This window comes from Cololabis saira, chromosome 22, assembly GCF_033807715.1.
Source record: "Cololabis saira isolate AMF1-May2022 chromosome 22, fColSai1.1, whole genome shotgun sequence".
Taxonomy (NCBI): Eukaryota; Metazoa; Chordata; class Actinopteri; order Beloniformes; family Belonidae; genus Cololabis; species Cololabis saira.
The window spans coordinates 9,137,477-9,158,999 of record NC_084608.1 but is presented as its reverse complement, the minus strand read 5'-3'; the positions used below and the strand labels follow the sequence as shown (position 1 = coordinate 9,158,999).

Genomic DNA, 21,523 nt, shown 5'->3' with positions numbered 1-21,523 from the left:
GCCCCCCCTTCTCCTCCCTTTTCTCTCTTTTGTCCTGCAGGTGGTCGTGGGTGGCTTGTAGCTTGCATTACAGAGCACAAGTCTTTCCCTGACCCTGGACCCCAACCTGGGACTTGCTGATTGGGCCGGAGCTTCGGGAGCTGCGTGCTGGCCTGCGGTCCCCACCCCTGGTCATCTCGTTGCTGGCCCCCCCTTCTCCTCCCTTTTCTCTCTTTTGTCCTGCAGGTGGTCGTGGGTGGCTTGTAGCTTGCATTACGGAGCACAAGTCTTTCCCCGACCCTGCACCCCAACCTGGGACTTGCTGATTGGGCCGGAGCTTCGGGAGCTGCGTGCCGGCCTGCGGTCCCCACCCCTGGTCATCCCGTTGCTGCTTCCACCTGCCTGCTGTGCTGTTGCCGTCCCTGACCCACCAGTCTGGCCCTCGGCAGGAGGGTCCCCCCTTATGAGCCTGGTCCTGCTCAAGGTTTCTTCCCTCCTAAAGGGGAGTTTTTCCTTGCCACTGTTTGGCTTAAGGTTTTTCTCCCACTAGGGGAGTTTTTACCTGCCATTGTTTATGTAATAACTGCTCGGGGGTCATGTTCTGGGTATGGGTCTCTGTAAAGCGTCTAGAGACAACTCTGTTGTATTAGACGCTATATAAATAAAATTGAATTGAATTGACATAGAGAAAGCCATTATGAACCCAAAGAATAATGACAAAAATCTACGAATTCCTTTTCAGTGGACTGATAGCAAATAATAATACTGCAAAAATCTATTGCAGTATTATTAAAGTCACTGTAGTGTGCCTCTGCGTAGCACAGTGTCCTGGTGAGCCATCCTGCCTGCATCCGTCTGGAAATGGTTCATGAGGTGGTTCCGCACCTCACAACCTAGTTTCGTTGCCCGCTCAGCAGAGAGGCGTCCTGTGGGGAGGAGGTTAGTATCTCCTGCCACCTGCTCCCTCCATTCACCCTGGCCATTTGTGGAATCCACAAAGGTGCTGGGGATGTACCTGGCCTGTTCAGACCGGTCCAGACCACAGAGATAATTGTGGACAGCAACACACGCCTTTATCACCACTTCTGCTGTCTCCACACTGCACTCCATGGCCTTCCCAAACACCCTCCACCGTGCAGCCAGGATGCCAAAGGCGTTCTCCACCACTCGTCGTGCTCTGGAGTGGCGGTAGTTGTACACGCGCTGCTCTGCTGACAAGTTGGTGCCTGATAAAGTAATTGAGATTTATCGTTAGTTGATGTTATATCAAATCATAAACTTGATATATGCAACATGAATGTTCTCACCTGAATATGGTCGCATCAAATTAATCTTTAGAGGGAATGCCTCGTCACCAACAAAGACTGGAGGACAGAGCACCTCACTTCCAGGTAGTGCAGATGGTGGTGGTAGGGAAAGGTCCCCATGGATGAGCTGGGACCCAAAGGCACTTGTACTAAACACCCCTGAGTCACTCTCACGCCCAGAAGCACCTACGTCCACAACAGTGAACCTGTACCTGGCATCACACACCGCCATCAGGATGATGCTGAAGTAACCCTTGTAGTTAAAAAAACTACTCCCGCTGTTGAATGGAGCACGGATCCGGACGTGCTTGCCATTGATGGCTCCGACACAGTTGGGGAACTGCCACAACTCACTGAAATCTTCTTTTATTTTACACCAACCATCAATCCTGGGGTGGGCCACAAAGTCATCCTTTAGAGCAGTCCAGATAGCCTGGCATACTTCAGGCACGATACGTCCCACTGTGGCTGTTCCAAGCTTGTAGCTGGCTGCTACAGCTCGATAGCTCATCCCGGTCGCCATGAAGCGCATGGTGACGGCCAGCCGCTCTGCGGCGGTAACACAAGCGCTGTGTGTGGTCTGGTGCTGAATCAGCGGGGTAATCCGACGCAAAATATCGTCAAATGAAGCTGACGACATCCGAAGATATTCCCAGTGTTTTTCATCGTCGATCCCCCGCATGGGCAAGACAAGGCTGGCGAACTCTCCAGTCTCCCGCCGGCTTTGGTTCAACGGTCTAACGTACCATCTCCGATGGTGCTGGCACCGTTTCCTCCGACGATGCAACAAAATCAGTGTTAAAAGCTCCTCTCCTTCCGATGATGACATGTTCTTGTGTTTGAAATCCAAAATCCGACTTTGAAATCCACTACTGCTACTACCGCTACTGCTACTACTTCTACAAATCACTTTTCCAACTGCTGCTCTCCTTCGCCCCCTATCGGTAACCGCCGGTATGGCGCGTTCTCGTCGTGTGGTACGCGAGGTACGCTGGGAGCCGAACAGACGCGTACGCAGGCACCAACGGCGACCATATTTGCACCTTAAGGGAGAGGGAGATCGGTTTAAAGGACAGGGAGACCCGTTTAAAGCACAAGGAAGCTTTGTTAAAGGAAAAAGAAAAGGAGCTGGTGAAAAAGTTAGAAAAAGAGGTTGAAAAAGAAGATGCGATGTCAAATGAGTTGAAAAAATTGCACAGGTATAAATCTGATTTTATTAAGGATGAAAATAAGGCACTACATGGATGTATTCAATTTCAAAATACTGAGATTGAAGATAAAGAAAAAACTAAAAGCGATGTCAAATGATCTGTCGACACGATCGGACGAGTTTAAGTTTAAAGTGATGCGGCTTGAAAATGAAAATAAGGAACTACAGAAACAGAATTCATTTCTAAAGACTCAATTCACTAAAAACGGGAAGGATGACAAACACCGTTCCAGACACCGACCAATAGCTTTTTTTTTTATTAAACAAAAATGTATTGAAACTCTCAAAGAGGATAATGGACAAATATCAATTTAAATACAATATGAAAAGAAAGGACAAAATAAATAAAAAAAAGGGGATTCTTGTAAGAAAACAAAAAACAAGGCGCTCTAAGAATTAAAAGGTGCATATGAATAACAAAATGGAGCATTTAAATTCACATGATAAAAAAAGAGCATAGAAAAGGAGAGGAATTATTAAATTAGAATAACAAATAACAAGCAGGCAGCACGGTGGCTTAGTGGTTAGCACTGTTGCTTCACAGCAAGGTGGTCCCCGGTTCGACTCCCAGGTCCGGCAGGGTCTTTCTGTGTGGAGTTTGCATGTTCTCCCCATGCTTGCGTGGGTTTTCTCCGGTTACTCCGGTTTCCTCCCACAGTCCAAAAACATGCCTAGTAGGTTAATTGGTGATTCTAAATTGCCCGTAGGTGTGAGTATGAGTATGATGTTTGTATATGTGTCCCTGTGATGGACTGGTGACCTGTCCAGGTGAACCCCTGCCACTAGTTTCCAGTGCTAGGACCAAAGGTTACACTGTCTCTTTCAGCTTGGTTCTCAGAAAAATGCAAAAACCGCTGCATTTCAGCCATATGGCCATTTTCTGTTCCTAAATCCACCAGCACCACAAAGGAAAACCCATCAATGCATCCACTGATTGCAATCTAGTTCATTAACTTTCATGGGCCTGTATCACATTTCATATATCAGAAATGTGTTTTTTTTCCGAATCCAGGACAAATTGAAACGTACATACTGATTGCAATTGTCAAAATTGTAATACATGTTTTTATCTGTGATGAATGCAAATATAATTGTAGCTATTTTAGACACATCAAAGATGTACCAAATATTTTCAGTTCTTTCTAACAAAAGATAGTATGTACAAAATACGTTGTCCTTATAATGACTATTTGTAAGAGTTGAGTAAAAATGCAAAATCCACAGATCAGCTGAATTATTTATTCAAATGTTTAAACAATCACAGCATACAAAACAGCATACGATTTCATTTTAACTGCAATTGACTTGACTTGTTACAACAGGGAGCCTTTAATACTAACCCATCTATAAGCTTATGAACTAGCTGACAATGCCAAGCTTTCTTTTGCTAGATAACAAGAACAGCACCTGAATAAATAAGAGTGCTTGCAATGTGAAATTAAAAATACATACATTGTAACAAGGACTACTATGTGACATGTACTTGTTTTGTTATAAACAAAAAAAAAAACAACCTTACAGTTTAAATGAAGGTATTGTGGGACTGAAGTGCTGAAATAACTTTCTGAACGTTCTGTTGGCTGAGATTTTTGTACCTTAGACAATGTCCATTACCCATACGTTGCTTGCTAAGACTTTGTTCATTTCATGACGAAAATCTGGGTGGTTGTCATAACTGACTGGTAACTCCAAGTAACAGCCACATGTATGAGCAACAGGTCTTCTCTGAAATCCCTCAACTTGTGTGAAGCTGACAGTGATGCTCTTTCCTGTGAACAAGTCTGATCCAGTGCAAAATCTGAGGAAAAAGGAGAGGTGCTGGGCGTCTGACTCTCAACAGGATGCCACGAGCATGTTCATGCATAAAGTGTGCTTGGTTTAAATGAGCCTATACGGAATCATTTTTAATTTTTTTGGTGACTGGGATTGTGTTTCCAATCACTGGAGAGTTGGTTGAGCTGGAACCGAACAGTCTAAATATGCTTGAGAACAATTATAGACTCATTGTTTTTTTAATATTTGCTAACACACTCCTGCCCGCATTAAGGCTGATTTATGGTTCCGCGTTACACCAACGCAGAGCCTACGGCGTAGGTTACGCGGGGAGACGCACCGTACGTTGCGCGTCGCCGCGTACGCTACGCCGTAGGCTCTGCGTTGATTCAACGCAGAACCGTAATTTAGGCTTAATGAAGCGTATGCCTACGTGGTTCTAGACTCGGCAAGTAGCCGAGGTGTCCACGCACTAATCAATGCTGTCCATGCTACCTGTGCTACCTAGCCATACGAGTGTTACTCAGAGACTAATTGGTATGAGAGATAGAGGACAACTCGGTGCACATGTACAATATCCGCATGGCTTTTCAACATACTGTAGGTCATGGTACTATGTTACATGTATAATTAGTAGGATATTATTGCCGTCATAACACTTACCAACTACTCTTGATTAGAGCGCTATGTGGAGACAGATGTAGGCACCTTTGAGTAACTTAGCATAAGTTGGTAAAGCCAGCAAGGTGACGAGGGGATTTTTGAAGACAGCGCCACTCAAATATCTCAATTCACATTTATTCACTTAAAATAAACAACAATGACAGAATAAAAATAATTAAGTTTATAGTGCTTTCTATACAGTAATTACCTTAAATAGGGAAAAGTAGTGAGGGAAGAGGTATAAACGACAGACACAGCTATCGCCTTCACCTTCACTCATTTGTATTAAGTGAGGAAGAAGAGCGCTATTCCCCCTACTGGAGCCCTGAGGTATTACCACTGGATTGACGCACAATTACCCCAAACACTTACACTTTAAATGTATATTCTTCACAGTAATAACCGGAGCAATTTAGCAGAAATAACAAAAAAACTTATATTTTATAATACTCTGAAAAGGAATGAAATTATATTTTCTAAAAAATGAAATAATTTGTTTTAATACCAAATACTCAAATCTGCCACGTGTGTGTGTGTGGTTATGTGTGTAAGTAGATATATACATAGATATAGAGCAGATACAGTATAGTGTAAATAAGTATATTTATATAAATATTTATATGGGCATGTGTGTACAAATATATAGAAATATTCAACTATGTGTATGTATGTGTGTGTGTGTGTGTGTGTGTGTGTGTGTGTGTGTGTGTGTGTGTGTGTGTGTATGTATGTATGTATGTATGTATGTATGAATGAATGAATGAATGAATGAATGAATGAATGAATGAATGAATGAATGAATGAATAAAACGTCGCAGGGGTTCACCCTGGTGGACTGTGGGGGGAAGCCGGAGTAACCGGAGGGAACCCACGCAAGCACGGGGACAACATGCAAACTCCACACAGAAAGACTCTGCCACGACCAGCAGCAGCTTCCCAGCCCCCCTTGCAGCTTCTCTGTCTCTCCCTTATAAGGCTGGCAGGGTGGAGTGGCAAAAAAATCCATATTGCAATATATTGTTGTGCTCTCTGTTTCAATAAATAATCGATATACTGACGGCAAATATCGATATTTTATTACAACACACATAATGGTTTACGCGGTTGTCACCGCACTATTGTTCAAGCTCTGCCCCGCCCGCCCCCGCTGCCCTTGCTGTTTGAGTCTGTTTATGCTGCCATATGCGTTAATCTCCGCTCGCACAGACAACCAGCGCGTTATATAAAACATGTTATTAATGTTCATGCACTTTAATTTGTCCAGCTGTACAGTGTTTACATTTACAAGCCTAGGAGACAGTGAGGAAATATACAAATGCACTTTCTTGTAGTTTTGGCATTGAATAAATGCATAACTACAGACGTTTTCCTTTTTATAGGTATTTTTTCTTTTTCAGTCCCATATATCGTGATATATCTCTCTTACCGATATATCGATATATCGAATATCGAAAATATCGTGATATTATCGGTATCCTGGGCCACATATCGCCACCCGTATCATCCCACCCCTAATATGTATATATATATATATATATATTAATGCAGTGCAGATTGAAAGCCCCGCCCCTGGGCCGCCTACTGCAAGTGCCTGCTAGAGCTGCTAGCGACTGCAGGCGATTTTGAAACTTTTTTTTTTTGTGGAAACTTTCTGGACAAAGCAGGCTGCACTGTGAGGCTTGTGATCTTTGATTTCTCCAGTGCATTTAACACCAACCGTTACTACGTAAGAACCTCCAGAAGACACAGGTGGATGCCTCCACAATTACCTGGCTTACTGACTCCCTGACAAACAGACCACAGTATGTGAGACTGAATGGTTGTGTCTGACCAGGTGGTCAGCAGCACCGGAGCACCACAGGGGCCTGTACTACTCTGACAATGAAGAGGCTCAGGGTTGTGGCACGGGTGCAAACAAGTCCTAGTTCAGTGCTGTTTAAACATCTGTTTGAATGGTCACCTTTTCCGTCTTTTATCCGTTTCAAATAAATGGGATTTGTGTCTGAAAGCAGGAGGGCTTAAGTGAATCAGCCGCTCAATGTGGTGACTTTCACTAGACCGTACAGGGAGGTTGGACGCAACACAGACGCAACACACAGGTGCCTCCAGGTGAGAATCACATGTGAAAATGATTTTATTTCATTTCTTCCAAAACGCTGGGCCGTGAAGAACTTTTTTCCTGTTGGGTCTCAGCTATCAGTCTTTAATTTCAACATTGTTTCAAAAGGCATGTCTTCATTAAAAAAATAAATAAATAAATAAACAAACTGTGTTGTGATGGCAAAAAGAGAAACTCAAAAGTTCAAGACGTTACCCCACAAACCCTTGGGTGGTGTCACGGGGGGGGAAACCAGAACCAATCAGAAAGTGATGTCAGAACTGAACTGGGCGGTTGGCAGCGATACAAAGGGGCAGGTTCAGTGAAAGTACACGTAAAGTACACCATCCTCTTCATGTCATCTGGAAGCAGACAACTGCTTGGAGGTACTGTCAACGTTTCTTGCCATAAAAGCAGGGCGGCATTGTTCAGCCATGTGTCTTCGGGGGCCCTCCGATGACAGACGGGGCAGCGAGAGGCTTCGGCATCTCGGGAGGACGGAGTACATCCCCACATCAACCAGGAAGCTGCCGGGAAAAGTCGGACAAACATACTTCTTCTGCAAGTCAGTCACTGGAAATGCAAAAGAGCCGTCTGGTTTCAGTCCTGCTGGAAACCTGCCTGTGAGGAACACAACCCAATGTTTGTCATTCGCTATCTTATCTTTGGATTATATTGCTTGTTGTCATTTTGCTTGTTTGTCATGCCTATGCTGTATGTTATGCTTACGCTTATATGTATGCTCTTATTCTTGTAAGGTGACCTTGGGTGACTTGAAAGGCGCAACCAAATAAAATGTATTATTATTATTATTATTATTATTATTATTATTATTATTATTATTATTATTATTATTAGGGCCCGAGCACTTGCAGTGCGAAGGCCCTATTGTATTTGCAGGAATTTTTATTATTATTATTTTTCTTCTGACAAAGTGATGGCCTTTTTGCCCCCCTTAACATGCCCAAAAAGTCACCAAATTTTGCACCCAAGTCAGGCCTGGCGAAAAATTTGATATTTAATGGTTTGCATTAATGGGCGTGGCAAAATGGCTCAACAGCGCCCCCTTGAAAACTTTGTGCCTCAAGCCCCACGATACGGTTTGACGTACATGCACGAAAATCGGTACACACCTGTATCATGGGACAACTTAAACAAAAGTCTCTTGGGGTCATGCCCGAAACCGAACAGGATGTCGGCCATTTTGAATTAGTCGTGTCATTTTGGCGAAATTTATGCCATTCCTTCGAAAGTTAATTCAGCTCGAACCGTAACGTGCACCCCGGTGTGTTATACATCAAAATGTGCGTCTCCCTCCTGCGACCACACGCATTACTTTTCTCTTTCAAAAGCGTTACCGTGGCGACGCTAGACGCCAAAAAGCGCGCCCACCCTTCATCTGGTTGGTTCAGACAGAAAATACTTTGCGCCTCAAGCCCCATAATACGGTTTGACGTACATGAACGAAAATCGGTACACACCTGTATCATGTCGCAAACTAAAAGAAAAGTCTCTTGGCGCCATGGCCTAAACCGAACAGGAAGTCGGCCATTTTGAACATTCTGAATTAATCGCGTAATTTTCGAGCAATATATGCCATTCCTTCGAGAGTTAATTCAGCCCGAACCGTATCGTGAACCCAGATGTGTTATACATCAAAATGTGCGTCTCCATCCTGCGACTACGCGCATTACTTTTCTCTTTCAAAAGTGTTACCGTGGCGACGCTAGACGCCAACAAGCGCACTCCCCCTTCATCTGATTGGTCCATATTTGATAGTTCCCCAAAAGGCACCAAATTTGGCATGCAAGCCAGGCCTGGTGATAAATTTGATATTTCATGGTTTGCATTAATGGGCGTGGCAAAATGGCTCAACAGCGCCCCCCAGAAAACTTTGTGCCTCAAGCCCCACAATACGGTTAGACGTACATGCACGAAAATCGCTACACACCTGTATCATGGCACAACTTAAAGAAAAGTCTCTTGGAGCCATGGCCGAAACCAAACAGGATGTCGGCCATTTTGAATAAATTGTGTCATTTTGGCGAAATTTATGCCATTCCTTCGGCAGTTAATTCAGCCCGAACCGTAACGTGCACCCAAGTGTGTTATACATCAAAATGTGCGTCTACATCCTGCGACACCACGCATTACTTTTCTCTTTCAAAAGTGTTACCGTGGCGACGCTAGACGCCAAAAGGCGCACCCCCCTTCAGGTGATTGGTCCATATTTGATAGTTCTCCAAAAGTCACCAAATCTTGCATGCAAGCCAGACTTGGCGATAAATTTGATATTTCATGGTTTGCATTAATGGGCGTGGCCTAACGGCTCAACAGCGCCCCCTAGAATACTTTTCTCTGCCATAACTTTTGAATGGTTTGACATAGGAAGTCGTGGGTGGTGTCATGGGACTCTGTAATGAGTCCTTGAGCTTCGTTGGCCTTAATTAGCCCCGCCCCTTCTTCTGATTGGTTGTCCCTTTTTTCTGTTATAACTTTTTAATGGTTTGACATAGGAAGTCGTGGGTGGTGTCATGGGACTCTGTAATGAGTCCTTGAGCTTCGTTGGCCTTAATTAGCCCCGCCCCTTCTTCTGATTGGTTGTCCCGATTTTCTGCTATAACTTTGGAATAGTTTGACATAGGGAGTCGTGGGTGGGGTCATCAGATTCTTTATGGAGTCCTTGACCTTCATTGGCCTGAACTAGCCCCGCCCCTTCTTCTGATTGGTTGTCCCTTTTTTCTGTTATAACTTTTTAATGGTTTGACATAGGAAGTCGTGGGTGGTGTCATGGGACTCTGTAATGAGTTCTTAAGCTTCGTTGGCCTTAATTAGCCCCGCCCCTTCTTCTGATTGGTTGTCCCGATTTTCTGCTATAACGGAATGGTTTGACATAGAGAGTCCCGCTTCCTGATTCAAACGTCTGCCGGCCCCGCCCCCGACCAATCAGTGGCGAGTAGGGTGATGACGGCCCCGCCCCCCGACCAATCAGTGGCGAGTAGGTTGATGACGGCCCCGCCCCCCGACCAATCAGTGGCGAGTAGGGTGATGACGGCCCCGCCCCCCGACCAATCAGTGGCGAGTAGGGTGATGACGGCCCCGCCCCCCGACCAATCAGTGGCGAGTAGGGTGATGACGGCCCCGCCCCCCGACCAATCAGCTGTTGTAATGTGGTGACGTTAGAAATAGTCCCGTGCTCAGCCCGGTTAGAACCGCGATAGAATGGTTACAGAAAAAGTAATAATAAAATAGTAGTGTTTTACTAATATTTATACCTTACAAATATTTAAAAAATTAGGTAAAAAAAGTTCCAGACATTATATCGCTATCTTGGTCTCTTCTAACTCAGTAAGTCAATGTGAGGTATCAGCTGAGATATAGCTCAACCAGATCATTGTGATCTTTGGTGCCGGTGGTTGGGAGTTCGAGCCTGGCAGGATGCTGAAATTTTTGTAAGCAAATTTTGTGTTTTTTTTACATCAAGATGTGCGTCTCTTTCCTGCGACGACGCACATTACTTTTCTCTTTCAAAAGTGTTACCGTGGCGACGCTAGACGTGAAAAAGTGCTCGTCCCCTTCATCTGATTGGTCCATATTTGATAGTTCTCCAAAAGTCACCAAATTTTGCATGCAAGCCAGACTTGGCGATACATTTGATATTTCATGGTTTGCATTAATGGGCGTGGCCTAACGGCTCAACAGCGCCCCCTAGAATACTTTTATCTGCCATAACTTTTGAATGGTTTGACATAGGAAGTTGTGGGTGGTGTCATGGGACTCTGTACTGAGTTCTTAAGCTTCGTTGGCCTTAATTAGCCCCGCCCCTTCTTCTGATTGGTTGTCCCGATTTTCTGCTATAACTTTGGAATGGTTTGACATAGAAAGTCGTGGGTGGTGTCATCTGATTCTGTATGGAGTCCTTGACCTTCCTTGGCCTGAATTAGCCCCGCCCCTTCTTCTGATTAGTTGTCCCTTTTTTCTGCTATAACTTTTCAATGGTTTGACATAGGAAGTCGTGGGTGGTGTCTTTTCTGATATGCTTATGGGTGGCGGTGGCCGTGAGTGCGAGGGCCCGTTCATCGCTGCTTGCAGCTTTAATTATTATTATTATTTTCCTGACAAAGTGAAGGCCTTTTTGCCCCCCTTAACATGCCCAAAAAGTCACCAAATTTTGCACCCTAGTCAGGCCTGGCGAAAAATTTGATATTTAAAGGTTTGCATTAATGGGCGTGGCAAAATGGCTCAACAGCGCCCCCTTGAAAACTTTGTGCCTCAAGCCCCACGATACTGTTAGACGTACATGGACGAAAATCGGTACACACCTGTATCATGGGACAACTTAAACAAAAGTCTCTTGGGGTCATGCCCGAAACCGAACAGGATGTCGGCCATTTTGAATTAGTCGTGTCATTTTGGCGAAATTTATGCCATTCCTTCGAAAGTTAATTCAGCCCGAACCGTAATGTTCCCCCAAGTGTGTTATACATCAAAATGTGCGTCTCCATCATCCGACCCCACGCATTACTTTTCTCTTTCAAAAGCGTTACCGTGGCGACGCTAGACGCCAAAAAGCGTGCCCACCCTTCATCTGATTGGTTCAGACAGAAAAAACTTTGCGCCTCAAGCCCCATAATACGCTTTGACGTACATGAACGAAAATCGGTACACACCTGTATCATGTCGCAACTAAAAGAAAAGTCTCTTGGCGCCATGGCCGAAACCGAACAGGAAGTCGGCCATTTTGAACATTCTGCATTAATCGCGTAATTTTGGAGCAATATATGCCATTCCTTCGAGAGTTAATTCAGCCCGAACCGTATCGTGAACCCAGATGTGTTATACATCAAAATGTGCGTCTCCATCCTGCGACTACACGCATTACTTTTCTCTTTCCAAAGTGTTACCGTGGCGACGCTAGACGCCAACGAGCGCACCCCCCCTTCATGTGATTGGTCCATATTTGATAGTTCCCCAAAAGGCACCAAATTTTGCACCCAAGCCAGGCCTGGCGAAAAATTTGGTAATTAATGGTTTGCATTAATTGGCGTGGCAAAATGGCTCAACAGCGCCCCCTTGAAAACTTTGTGCCTCAAGCCCCGCAATACTGTTAGACGTACATGCACGGAAATCGGTACACACCTGTATCATGGCGCAACTTAAACAAAAGTCTCTTGGGGTCATGCCCGAAACCGAACAGGATGTCGGCCATTTTGAATTAATCGTGTCATTTTGGCGAAATTTATGCCATTCATTCGGCAGTTAATTCAGCCCGAACTGTAACGTGTCCCCAAGTGTGTTATACATCAAAATGTGCGTCTCCATCCTGCGACTACGCACATTACTTTTCTCTTTCAAAAGTGTTACCGTGGCGACGCTAGACGCCAAAAGGCGCGCCCCCCCTTCATCTGATTGGTCCATATTTGATAGTTCTCCAAAAGTCACCAAATTTAGCATGCAAGCCAGGCCTGGTGATAAATTTGATATTTCATGCCTTGCATTAATGGGCGTGGCCTAACGGCTCAACAGCGCCCCCTAGAATACTTTTCTCTGCCATAACTTTTGAATGGTTTGCCATAGAGAGTCGTGGGTGGTGTCATCAGATTCTTTATGGAGCCCTTGACCTTCATTGGCCTGAATTAGCCCCGCCCCTTCTTCTGATTGGTTTTCCCTTTTTTCTGCTATAACTTTTGAATTGTTTGACATAGAGAGTCGTGGGTGGTGTCATCAGATTCTTTATGGAGTCCTTGACCTTCTTTGGCCTTAATTAGCTCCGCCCCCTTCTTCTGATTGGTTGTCCCGATTTTCTGCTATAACTTTTGAATGGTTTGACATAGAGAGTCGTGGGTGGTGTCATCAGATGCTGTATGGAGTCCTTGACCTTCATTGGCCTGAATTAGCCCCGCCCCTTCTTCTGATTGGTTGTCCCTTTTTTCTGCTATAACTTTTGAATGGTTTGACATAGGAAGTCGTGGGTGGTGTCATTTCTGATATGCTTATGGGGGGCGGTGGCCGTGAGTGCGAGGGCCCGTTCATCGCTGCTTGCAGCTTTAATTATTATTATTATTATTATTTATATATTTGTGGAACAGGCGGAGCCTGGCTCTCTCTTTCTGCCACATCTGGTCTTCATGAGGACTCGTCAACACTCCTCCTTAGGAACAGCAGGAGCACCAGTCTTCGCCACATTGTTATGCCCTCTCAGCGGTAATCAGACCTAGTTTTGTGTCCTGTTGCTCTCAGCCGCTTTGTTTGTGGAACTGGCATGCTCATTTGCGACCTTTTGATTCTCATCTCACTCCCTGGTTGGATCCTCTCCCTGCACCAGTCACAGCCCATTTGAAAAAACTGTCCAACTCTGTCTACTGCCTGCTCACCCTCCGTCAACCCGTGCACCACCCATCACAGCCAGCAGATCTACCTCCTCCCAGTGTCGACTCTCCCAGTAACCACCTGTTTACAATAGACTTTTTTTTGACTGACTGACTGACTAATTTCTGCATTTGAGTCCGTTTTTGTACTGGCTTAAACTTGCCGTGACAGAATAATCTGGCCAGTCACAGACTCATTCATGACAGCCATAACAAATCAAGGGGTGCTGCTAGGGGAGCAGGACAAAGAACTACGTTCTCTGGACGAACAATTGGGTGTAAATAACCAGCGCATGGAGCAGATTTTTAATATGATGCAAACGATTAATGAACGTTTGTCTGCTTTTTCTCCTGCTTCTACATCATCCATTCCACCTCAGACCTGTCTAGCTGCATCCTCACCTGATCCATTGTTCTGAGATGCTTCTTTCCCAAACCCCTGATGCTTACTCAGGTTAATGAACCATTGTACAATGTCTATTTCTAATAAATCACTTCCTGGTTTCTGTGTGGGGTTGTGTGTCATTTCCCACATAACTTGACTCATACTTTTTTGAGGCTGGGGGACCAAGTTCCTGTCAGATCGCATAGTGCATCACAAATCAGTCACATAGTGTGAACACAACAGACTTCAAGACTCATGATTACAAAAACACCAAATTGTGTAGTTTAAATAGACATGTGTTGTGAAGGAGCCTTTATGAGGACTAAAGTTTGTGATACGTTTCCACTGTACCTCCACAGGCATAATATGCAGTCAGGTAGCATCATTCTGAGATCTTTGGATCACACCACTTTAGACCCTGCAAGGTACAAACATGTGGTATCACATTTGTTATTAGTACAAAGGCCTTTCAAAGTATATTTGTTAAGGTCAAACATTAAGTTTCTTTCAGAAACTTAAAACTTCGTTGGACCATCAGTGTCAGAAAATTTGAGATTCATTGTGTTCACTGATGAAACCCGATGTTGTTCACGCCTTTCTTATCAGACTCAAAATCCAACATAAAGCTGTGTTCCTGTCAGGGGCTTGTTCTCTGATCAATAATCTCACCTCTGATGTCAAAACTGATAACTATGCAAAGCAAGCTTGTACGTTCCTCCTGATGCGTGCCACTTTTCTCCACATGCTTTTTTTTCTTAATGTTTAAAATGTGATTGTTTTCAAGCAAGAATGGTTGTTGGCGACTCTTTATGACTAAAAATGCATAACTTTGATAAAGCCAAACACCATTAATTGCCCTCTCTGAGGCATCAGGCCATTGTGGGTAGCTGACACTCTCCAGTCACACATTCACTGGCAAAGTGTTGACATAAAAGACCTGCGAGGCTTGGAGAGAAAAGAAATCACAGGGAAATAAAAGATTATGCCTCATGTAATATAATTAGGGCCCGAGCACTTGCAGTGCGAAGGCCCTATTGTATCTGTAGGAATTTTTAGGGCCAGAGCACCTTCAGTGCGAAGGCCCTATTGTATCTGTAGGAATTTTTCTTTCTTTCTTTCTTTCTTTCTTCTGACGAAAGGAGGGCCTTTTTGCCCCCCTAAACGTGCCCAAAAAGTCACCAAATTTTGCATGCAAGTCAGGCCTGGCGAAAAATTTGATATTTCATGGTTTGCATTAATGGGCGTGGCAAAATGGCTCAACAGCGCCCCCTTGAAAACTTTGTGCCTCAAGCCCCATAATGCGGTATGTCGTACACGCACGAAAATCGGTACACACCTGTATCATGGCGCAACTGAAAGAAAAGTCTCTTGGCGTCATGCCCGAAACCGAACAGGAAGTCGGCAATTTTGAATTAGTTGTGTCATTTTGGCGAAATTTATGCCATTCCTTCGAAAGTTAATTCAGCCCGAACCGTAACGTGCACCCAAGTGTGTTATACATCAAAGTGTGCGTCTCCATCCTGCGACTACACGCATTACTTTTCTCTTTCAAAAGCGTTACCGTGGCGACGCTAGACGCCAAAAAGCGCGGCCACCCTTCATCTGGTTGGTTCAGACAGAAAAAACTTTGCGCCTCAAGCTCCATAATACGGTTTGACGTACATGAACGAAAATTGGTACACTCCTGTATCATGTCGCAACTAAAAGAAAAGTCTCTTGGCGCCATGGCCGAAACCGAACAGGAAGTCGGCCATTTTGAATAAATTGTGTCATTTTGGCGAAATTTATGCCATTCCTTCGGCAGTTAATTCAGCCCGAACCGTAACGTGCACCCAGATGTGTTATACATCAAAATGTGCGTCTACATCCTGCGACACCACGCATTACTTTTCTCTTGTGTTACCGTGGCGACGCTAGACGCCAAAATGTGATTGGTCCATATTTGATAGTTCTCCAAAAGTCACCAAATTTTGCATGCAAGCCAGACTTGGCGATAAATTTTATATTTCATGGTTTGCATTAATGGGCGTGGCCTAACGGCTCAACAGCGCCCCCTAGAATACTTTTATCTGCCATAACTTTTGAATGGTTTGACATAGGAAGTCGTGGGTGATGTCATGGGACTCTGTAATGAGTCCTTAAGCTTCGTTGGCCTTAATTAGCCCCGCCCCTTCTTCTGATTGGTTGTCCCGATTTCCTGCTATAACATTGGAATGGTTTGACATAGGGAGTCGTGGGTGGGGTCATCAGATTCTTTATGGAGTCCTTGACCTTCATTGGCCAGAATTAGCCCCGCCTCTTCTTCTGATTGGTTGTCCCGATTTTCTGCTATAACTTTGGAATGGTTTAACATAGAGAGTCGTGGGTGGTGTCATGGGACTCTGTAATGAGTCCTTAAGCTTAGTTGGCTTTAATTAGCCCCGCCCCTTCTTCTGATTGGTTGTCCCTTTTTTCTGCTATAACTTTTGAATGGTTTGACATAGGAAGTCGTGGGTGGGGTCATCAGATTCTTTATGGAGTCCTTGACCTTCATTGGCCTGAATTAGCCCCGCCCCTTCTTCTGATTGGTTGTCCCTTTTTTCTGCTATAACTTTTGAATGGTTTGACATAGGAAGTCGTGGGTGGTGTCATGGGACTCTGTAATGAGTCTTAAGCTTCGTTGGCCTTAATTAGCCCCGCCCCTTCTTCTGATTGGTTGTCCCTTTTTTCTGCTATAACTTTTGAATGGTTTGACATAGGAAGTCGTGGGTGGTGTCATTTCTGATATGCTAATGGGGGGCGGTGGCCGTGAGTGCGAGGGCCCGTTCATCGCTGCTTGCAGCTTTAATTTGTTTTACGTTTACATCTTTATCTGATTTTACATTATGTTGAAAACAGAGAAGCATTGTATCGTAGACACGGAGATCTTAAAAATCATCCAGCAGCACATGCTTGTCGGGCAGATTTATCATTAAAAGGACCAGAAGTTCCAGTGCAGAGTTGTTCCCCTAATTTAAATGCTTTTTCAGTTTGCAGCCCGCAAGAGTGTGTGTGTGTGTGTGTGTGTGTGTGTGTGTGTGTGTGTGTGGGGGGGGGGGGGTTATGAGTATGCATTCAATACAAGAACATTACAGTATATTGGCCTGTAATAACCCTCATTTTACTTTTCAGTGACTCATTTTCTGAATTATATAAGTGTTTCATTTTGATCTTATAATTTTATGAGTTGTGTTTGGAAGAGTGCACAGTTGTTTTTGAGTTTTGTTTTGATTCATTTTAGCATCCAAATAAAGCAGGGAAAATGCTCCATCTGGTTGAAAAGAGCTGTAGTAGAAGTAGACCCAGGGCCCCGTAGCATTTGAACATCAACCCCATGTTAACAAGACAACATGAACTATTCTAGTAGGTGTAGTAACAAAAATAAAGAACGCTGATGAGACTCAGGTCATTTTCATCATCAGTGCTTTTTTCCTTAAATAGCTCTAACTTCCTGTGATGAAGTGGAAAAAACTCCAAATTTACTGCAAATTTAAAAAACGGCAAATTTACGGGTTGTTTCCTTAAATAACTAATTGAATAAAGTGCTTTAAATGCTTTCATGCAGCTCCTTATTCAAGTCCAAAGATTTTGAGGCAGATTAGGTTATATAACTTCAGCAGTTGCCTGTAAACAGGACGTTTACAGGTTTTTTTTACAGGTACAGGCTTATTTCATGCTAAAATAATATGTATGCATCATTTATTGCAGTGTGATGAGTGTAAGCAGGCTCTACTGCTTTTCTTGCTTCGCCTGTGTGCCAGGTAGCTCATCTGGTTAACCCAGCTGGGGTTCGAAGGCCAGCCTGTGGCCATTTGCTGTTGATTAAAGGCTGCTAAATCCACCCGTCCCAAAAGGTTGTTACGGTAATGATACGCACAGATTTACAATTAAATGCATATGTTTGCATGATGGAGACTATAGGCCAAAAAACACCAATATTATTATACAACATTTTCTCAGAGATACTACCTTTTGGTTTTTTAATCATCCTCTTCCACTAAGCAGTCCAGTACAGTTTTTAATAATTTGCGTCTCCATCATTAAGAGTTTCTAATTGTGCCAAAACAAAAATAGCAAAACAAGGTGGTTTTGTTGGCAGCCTTGAGAATTTATATGCAGTTATATAATTCAGTACATTTAATGCTGGAGCATGCGCAGGGTCTGAGTTAAAACATCTAATATAAGCATTTTAACACATTTTATATAATGATGCATTTTTTTATATGCATAATAATAGAAAGAAGGTAAATGAGATACTTTATGTTGCCATCAGACTGTGTGGAATCTCCCCCCGCGGTCACTTATAATAATGTGAACAATACTGACGTGGACCCAGACAAAGAGGGGTGTGTACTATGAATGTGTAAGCCTGCCTCTTAAATAAGTATGCTGCAGACCACTGAGAGGCAGAGACTGGGAATGAGGCTGCAAATGCACAAGTTTGATTTATGCACAGCTCAACACGGGCTCTGTAGGGTCAGAGGAGTCAGGATGAGGATAACAGTCTTGTGTTTGTGCGTTCTGCATTTGGCAAATGGAAGTTCTGGACTTAAATCCCCAAAAGGTCTTCAAGTCAGCCGCAACAATTTGTCGCTCAGCGGCGCTCAAATCGCTCAGAGCAAAGGTGAGTGCGTGGACAGCGTCTATATTATACTTTGTTTTTGTCAGGGGAAACCATATCTGCACAGCTGATCATGAAATCCAAAATGTAATATCAATAACAAGGAGTTTATAAATTAAATAATAGTTAGTACAAGTAAGGATTCAGTTCTATAAACAAAGTTACATGTTATTATTGATTCTTTCTAACACTTCAAACTGCAGTTTAACATGATGAATAAATATCTGCTACAGAATAATCAAAGTTTACTTATGTGACATTACAATATGTGTAAACACGGTTAAGTACCAATAAAATTAGAGTTTTTGTTTTAAATACTTGAATTGGATCTCTCCACGTGATTAAAATCCTTGACAGGCAGCCGGACAAGACAAGCCGGACCTGCAGCTATTAAGCTCGTCTTACCCATTCTTATTTTTATGATGGATGTATTAATACAATGTTAAATACTGTGTAATACTGTGCTGGTGATAATGTGTCATGTGCACTTTGAAAGACAACAACAACAAATAAAGTTATTCTCTCCTCATGGAGGAACTGACAGACTGCAGGGGTTTGTTGCTCATCGCCGTGTAATGCTAAAGTGACAGCTGTTACGTGATAGAAAGTACAGTGTGTTTGGGCATTAATGCGCACTTGGCAAACGGGAATACTGAGGCGTGTGGATTTTTCTCCCACTCTTTAATGAGAGGGACTTACTGTCTTCGTCTTCACAGCGGTAGATGGACTGATGGCGGTCTGTAATTACAACACTATATAATTTTCATTGAGAAGGCAATTGAAGGAAAAATGTCACTCATCTTTCATGTTTTACGTCTTACATCATATATCCTGCTGCACTACAACTGACAACACTTGTAAAGGCAGGAAACTACAGACGTAACCTCTAAGAGAGGGTTATGCTTAATGTCTAACAGTTAAACCCTGCTGTTTTGACTTTCCTGATCATAAATCCTGGGAGCTGGTGTGGTGGTTAGCACTAAGCTTTGTAGCAGGAATGTTTCTGCTGGGAATCTCAGCGAGGGCCTTTCCATGTGGAGTCGTTTTTTTCCCATGCTTGTTTGGATCTTCTTAGCTCCTCCAGCCAGTAGAAAAGCAGGCATGTTAGTTTGGCGGGAGATGTTTGCCCAAAGTATGAAGGTGTGAACCCAGCAAATTAGGAAACAAAAGACAGGAGGTATAGCTAAGCCCCCTGGGTTTACTTTCAGGGAAACATCTGAATAAATCTTGCAACAACATGTATGAGATTTCACGGACAGATAATTTCCCGCTGGGAGTTTTGTGCCAGCTCTGCGATCAGTCACAGGCCCTGCTACTTTGATGCGTGATAGCTGAAAGATGGAGTTTGTGGTAAGACACAAAGCAGGCTCTGCACGGTTCTGCAGCGTTTGACCAAATCGATTTGCATTGATTTTCTTTCAACAGACTCTATGAGCCACAGGGGGCCATTGTTTGCCCGGAGGGGACACTATGAACAGCAGAAGATTCATGTGGCGGTAGGATGGAGTTATTTTTTCAGTCAGATAAAAAGATTAAACAGATTTGGAACATATTTCTTCATTTTAGAAACACGTTTGATTTACCACATCTAAAAGTCTTCATCTATACAAGAAGTTCAGGCATTATTATAAGACCTCCTTCTGCTCTGTCCTCCCTCCAGAAGCCCACCGCGTCTCCTCATCCTCAAAATCACATTCCTCAAAGTGTCAAAGTGAAGCCCGGGAAGCCCAATTGCTCCCCGTCTGGACAGAGCTGTTTGCCCCAGTCTGGATGCTGTGACCTCTGCGCGACATGCCACTGCCGCTTCTTCAACGCCATCTGCTTCTGCCGGAAAACCAACTCGCGCTGCGAGCAGCAACAGCCAATAACCAGGAAAGCAAAGCAGAGACGGAAACAGAAGCGAACGCGACGCGCGCTGTGATCCAGTGAAGCTGCAGTGACCTCCACCCGTTAAACTGCTTTTGTTTTTATAGTTCATGTCAAAAGCAACACCTTGAATAATGAGCTACCTTTAAAATAAGCTTTAATATTGACTGTATATAAGCACAGTACTGTATACTGTAGAGTTTGTAATTCTACTTTTATTATTGTTGTATCAACTCAGTCTTGTATTGTTGTGTTTTATCTTCATGATTGTATAAATTACATAAGAAATCTGTATATTACTAAAGAAGATTCTTGATCTAAATTGAAGCTGCTGTATTAAAAATGGCACTGTTCTGTATTAAATTAAGCTGGTGTGACATCGTTCATTGTCGGGCTTCTTCACCGTCGTATGAAAGTCGTTCTGAGTGAGCAGCAGATACAACTGTGTTTTGCTGAAACAACTCCGGCCCATAAGGCAGCGCTTTACCATCGCCTTGGTGGGTATTCCTGGCATGAAGAAGTCAACACATACCTCAATGAGAGCTGAAACAGATCCCCGCTACGAGTCAACATGAGATACATCTGGAGTAAAGATGCAGATCGCAGTGAATTATGGGAAGAGTTCACGTATAGGCTTGATGTCTGAAGTGTTGCACCAGTGGTTCACTACAGCACTCTTCTATCTCAAACAATGTACTACTTTAATCATAGAGACATATTATGTCTTGACTCTTGGGCTTTGATTGTTCAGTTTGACTCCACAAACAGCAATATAGTATGTCGATGGAGACAAATGATGGCGGCTGCATTTGTAGTCTTTTAATACTGGACAAATGCTCTTGTGGCATTTGTCAACACCTGCGACTTCACACAGATCTGTCTTTGCTTTGCAAGGTTCCCAGATGACAGTTTTCTCATCTTCAGCTGCATGATAAATGCACACCACAGGCTTTATCACACCTTTAATGTATGTTGAGTTTGCCAGAGTCACTTTGTCTAGAGTTACACAAATGGTACAAATGTTACTTGTTCATGTATAATATATTTGGTGATGAAGGCTCTTAAATAAATGCTTACAGTTGCTTGCCTAAAACCATGTTAACAACACCACATGTATTTCCAGAGTGAGTACGCTGCATACACTCAGTCAGTTGGCTCTAAGATGGTCAATAATGACTACAAATTATCCTCCAAATGTTGCAGTTCTGCAAAGAAAGGATGTTGAGAAGCTTAGA

The 21,523-nt window shown here is 43.6% G+C and overlaps 2 protein-coding genes across 2 annotated transcripts; one reads left to right on the top strand and one right to left on the bottom strand.

The window, feature by feature from the left end:
* Positions 1 to 774: 774 nt before the first annotated feature.
* On the bottom strand, positions 775 to 1,968 carry LOC133423741 (putative nuclease HARBI1). The gene is made up of 2 exons (XM_061714054.1): positions 1,287 to 1,968; positions 775 to 1,205 (listed from the first exon to the last, which is right to left on the bottom strand). Exons 1-2 carry the CDS (start codon positions 1,966 to 1,968, stop codon positions 775 to 777), a joined length of 1,113 nt encoding a protein of 370 aa, XP_061570038.1.
* A 16,300-nt stretch (positions 1,969 to 18,268) lies between these two features.
* Positions 18,269 to 20,511, top strand: LOC133423529 (agouti-signaling protein-like). Its single transcript, XM_061713731.1, has 3 exons — positions 18,269 to 18,425; positions 19,848 to 19,918; positions 20,083 to 20,511. The coding sequence occupies exons 1-3, from the start codon at positions 18,293 to 18,295 to the stop codon at positions 20,341 to 20,343; spliced, it is 465 nt and encodes a 154-aa protein (XP_061569715.1). The 5' UTR covers positions 18,269 to 18,292; the 3' UTR covers positions 20,344 to 20,511.
* The last annotated feature ends 1,012 nt before the right edge of the window (positions 20,512 to 21,523 follow it).

Coding starts and splice junctions, on each gene's coding strand:
- LOC133423741 (XM_061714054.1), bottom strand. CDS start 1,968: ATGCGGGGGATCGACGATGAAAAACACTGGGAATATCTTCGGATGTCG. Junction 1,206..1,286: donor TTTGATGCGACCATATTCAG/GTGAGAACATTC, acceptor TTACTTTATCAG/GCACCAACTTGTCAGCAGAG.
- LOC133423529 (XM_061713731.1), top strand. CDS start 18,293: ATGAGGATAACAGTCTTGTGTTTGTGCGTTCTGCATTTGGCAAATGGA. Junction 18,426..19,847: donor TCAAATCGCTCAGAGCAAAG/GTGAGTGCGTGG, acceptor TTCTTTCAACAG/ACTCTATGAGCCACAGGGGG. Junction 19,919..20,082: donor AGCAGAAGATTCATGTGGCG/GTAGGATGGAGT, acceptor TCCTCCCTCCAG/AAGCCCACCGCGTCTCCTCA.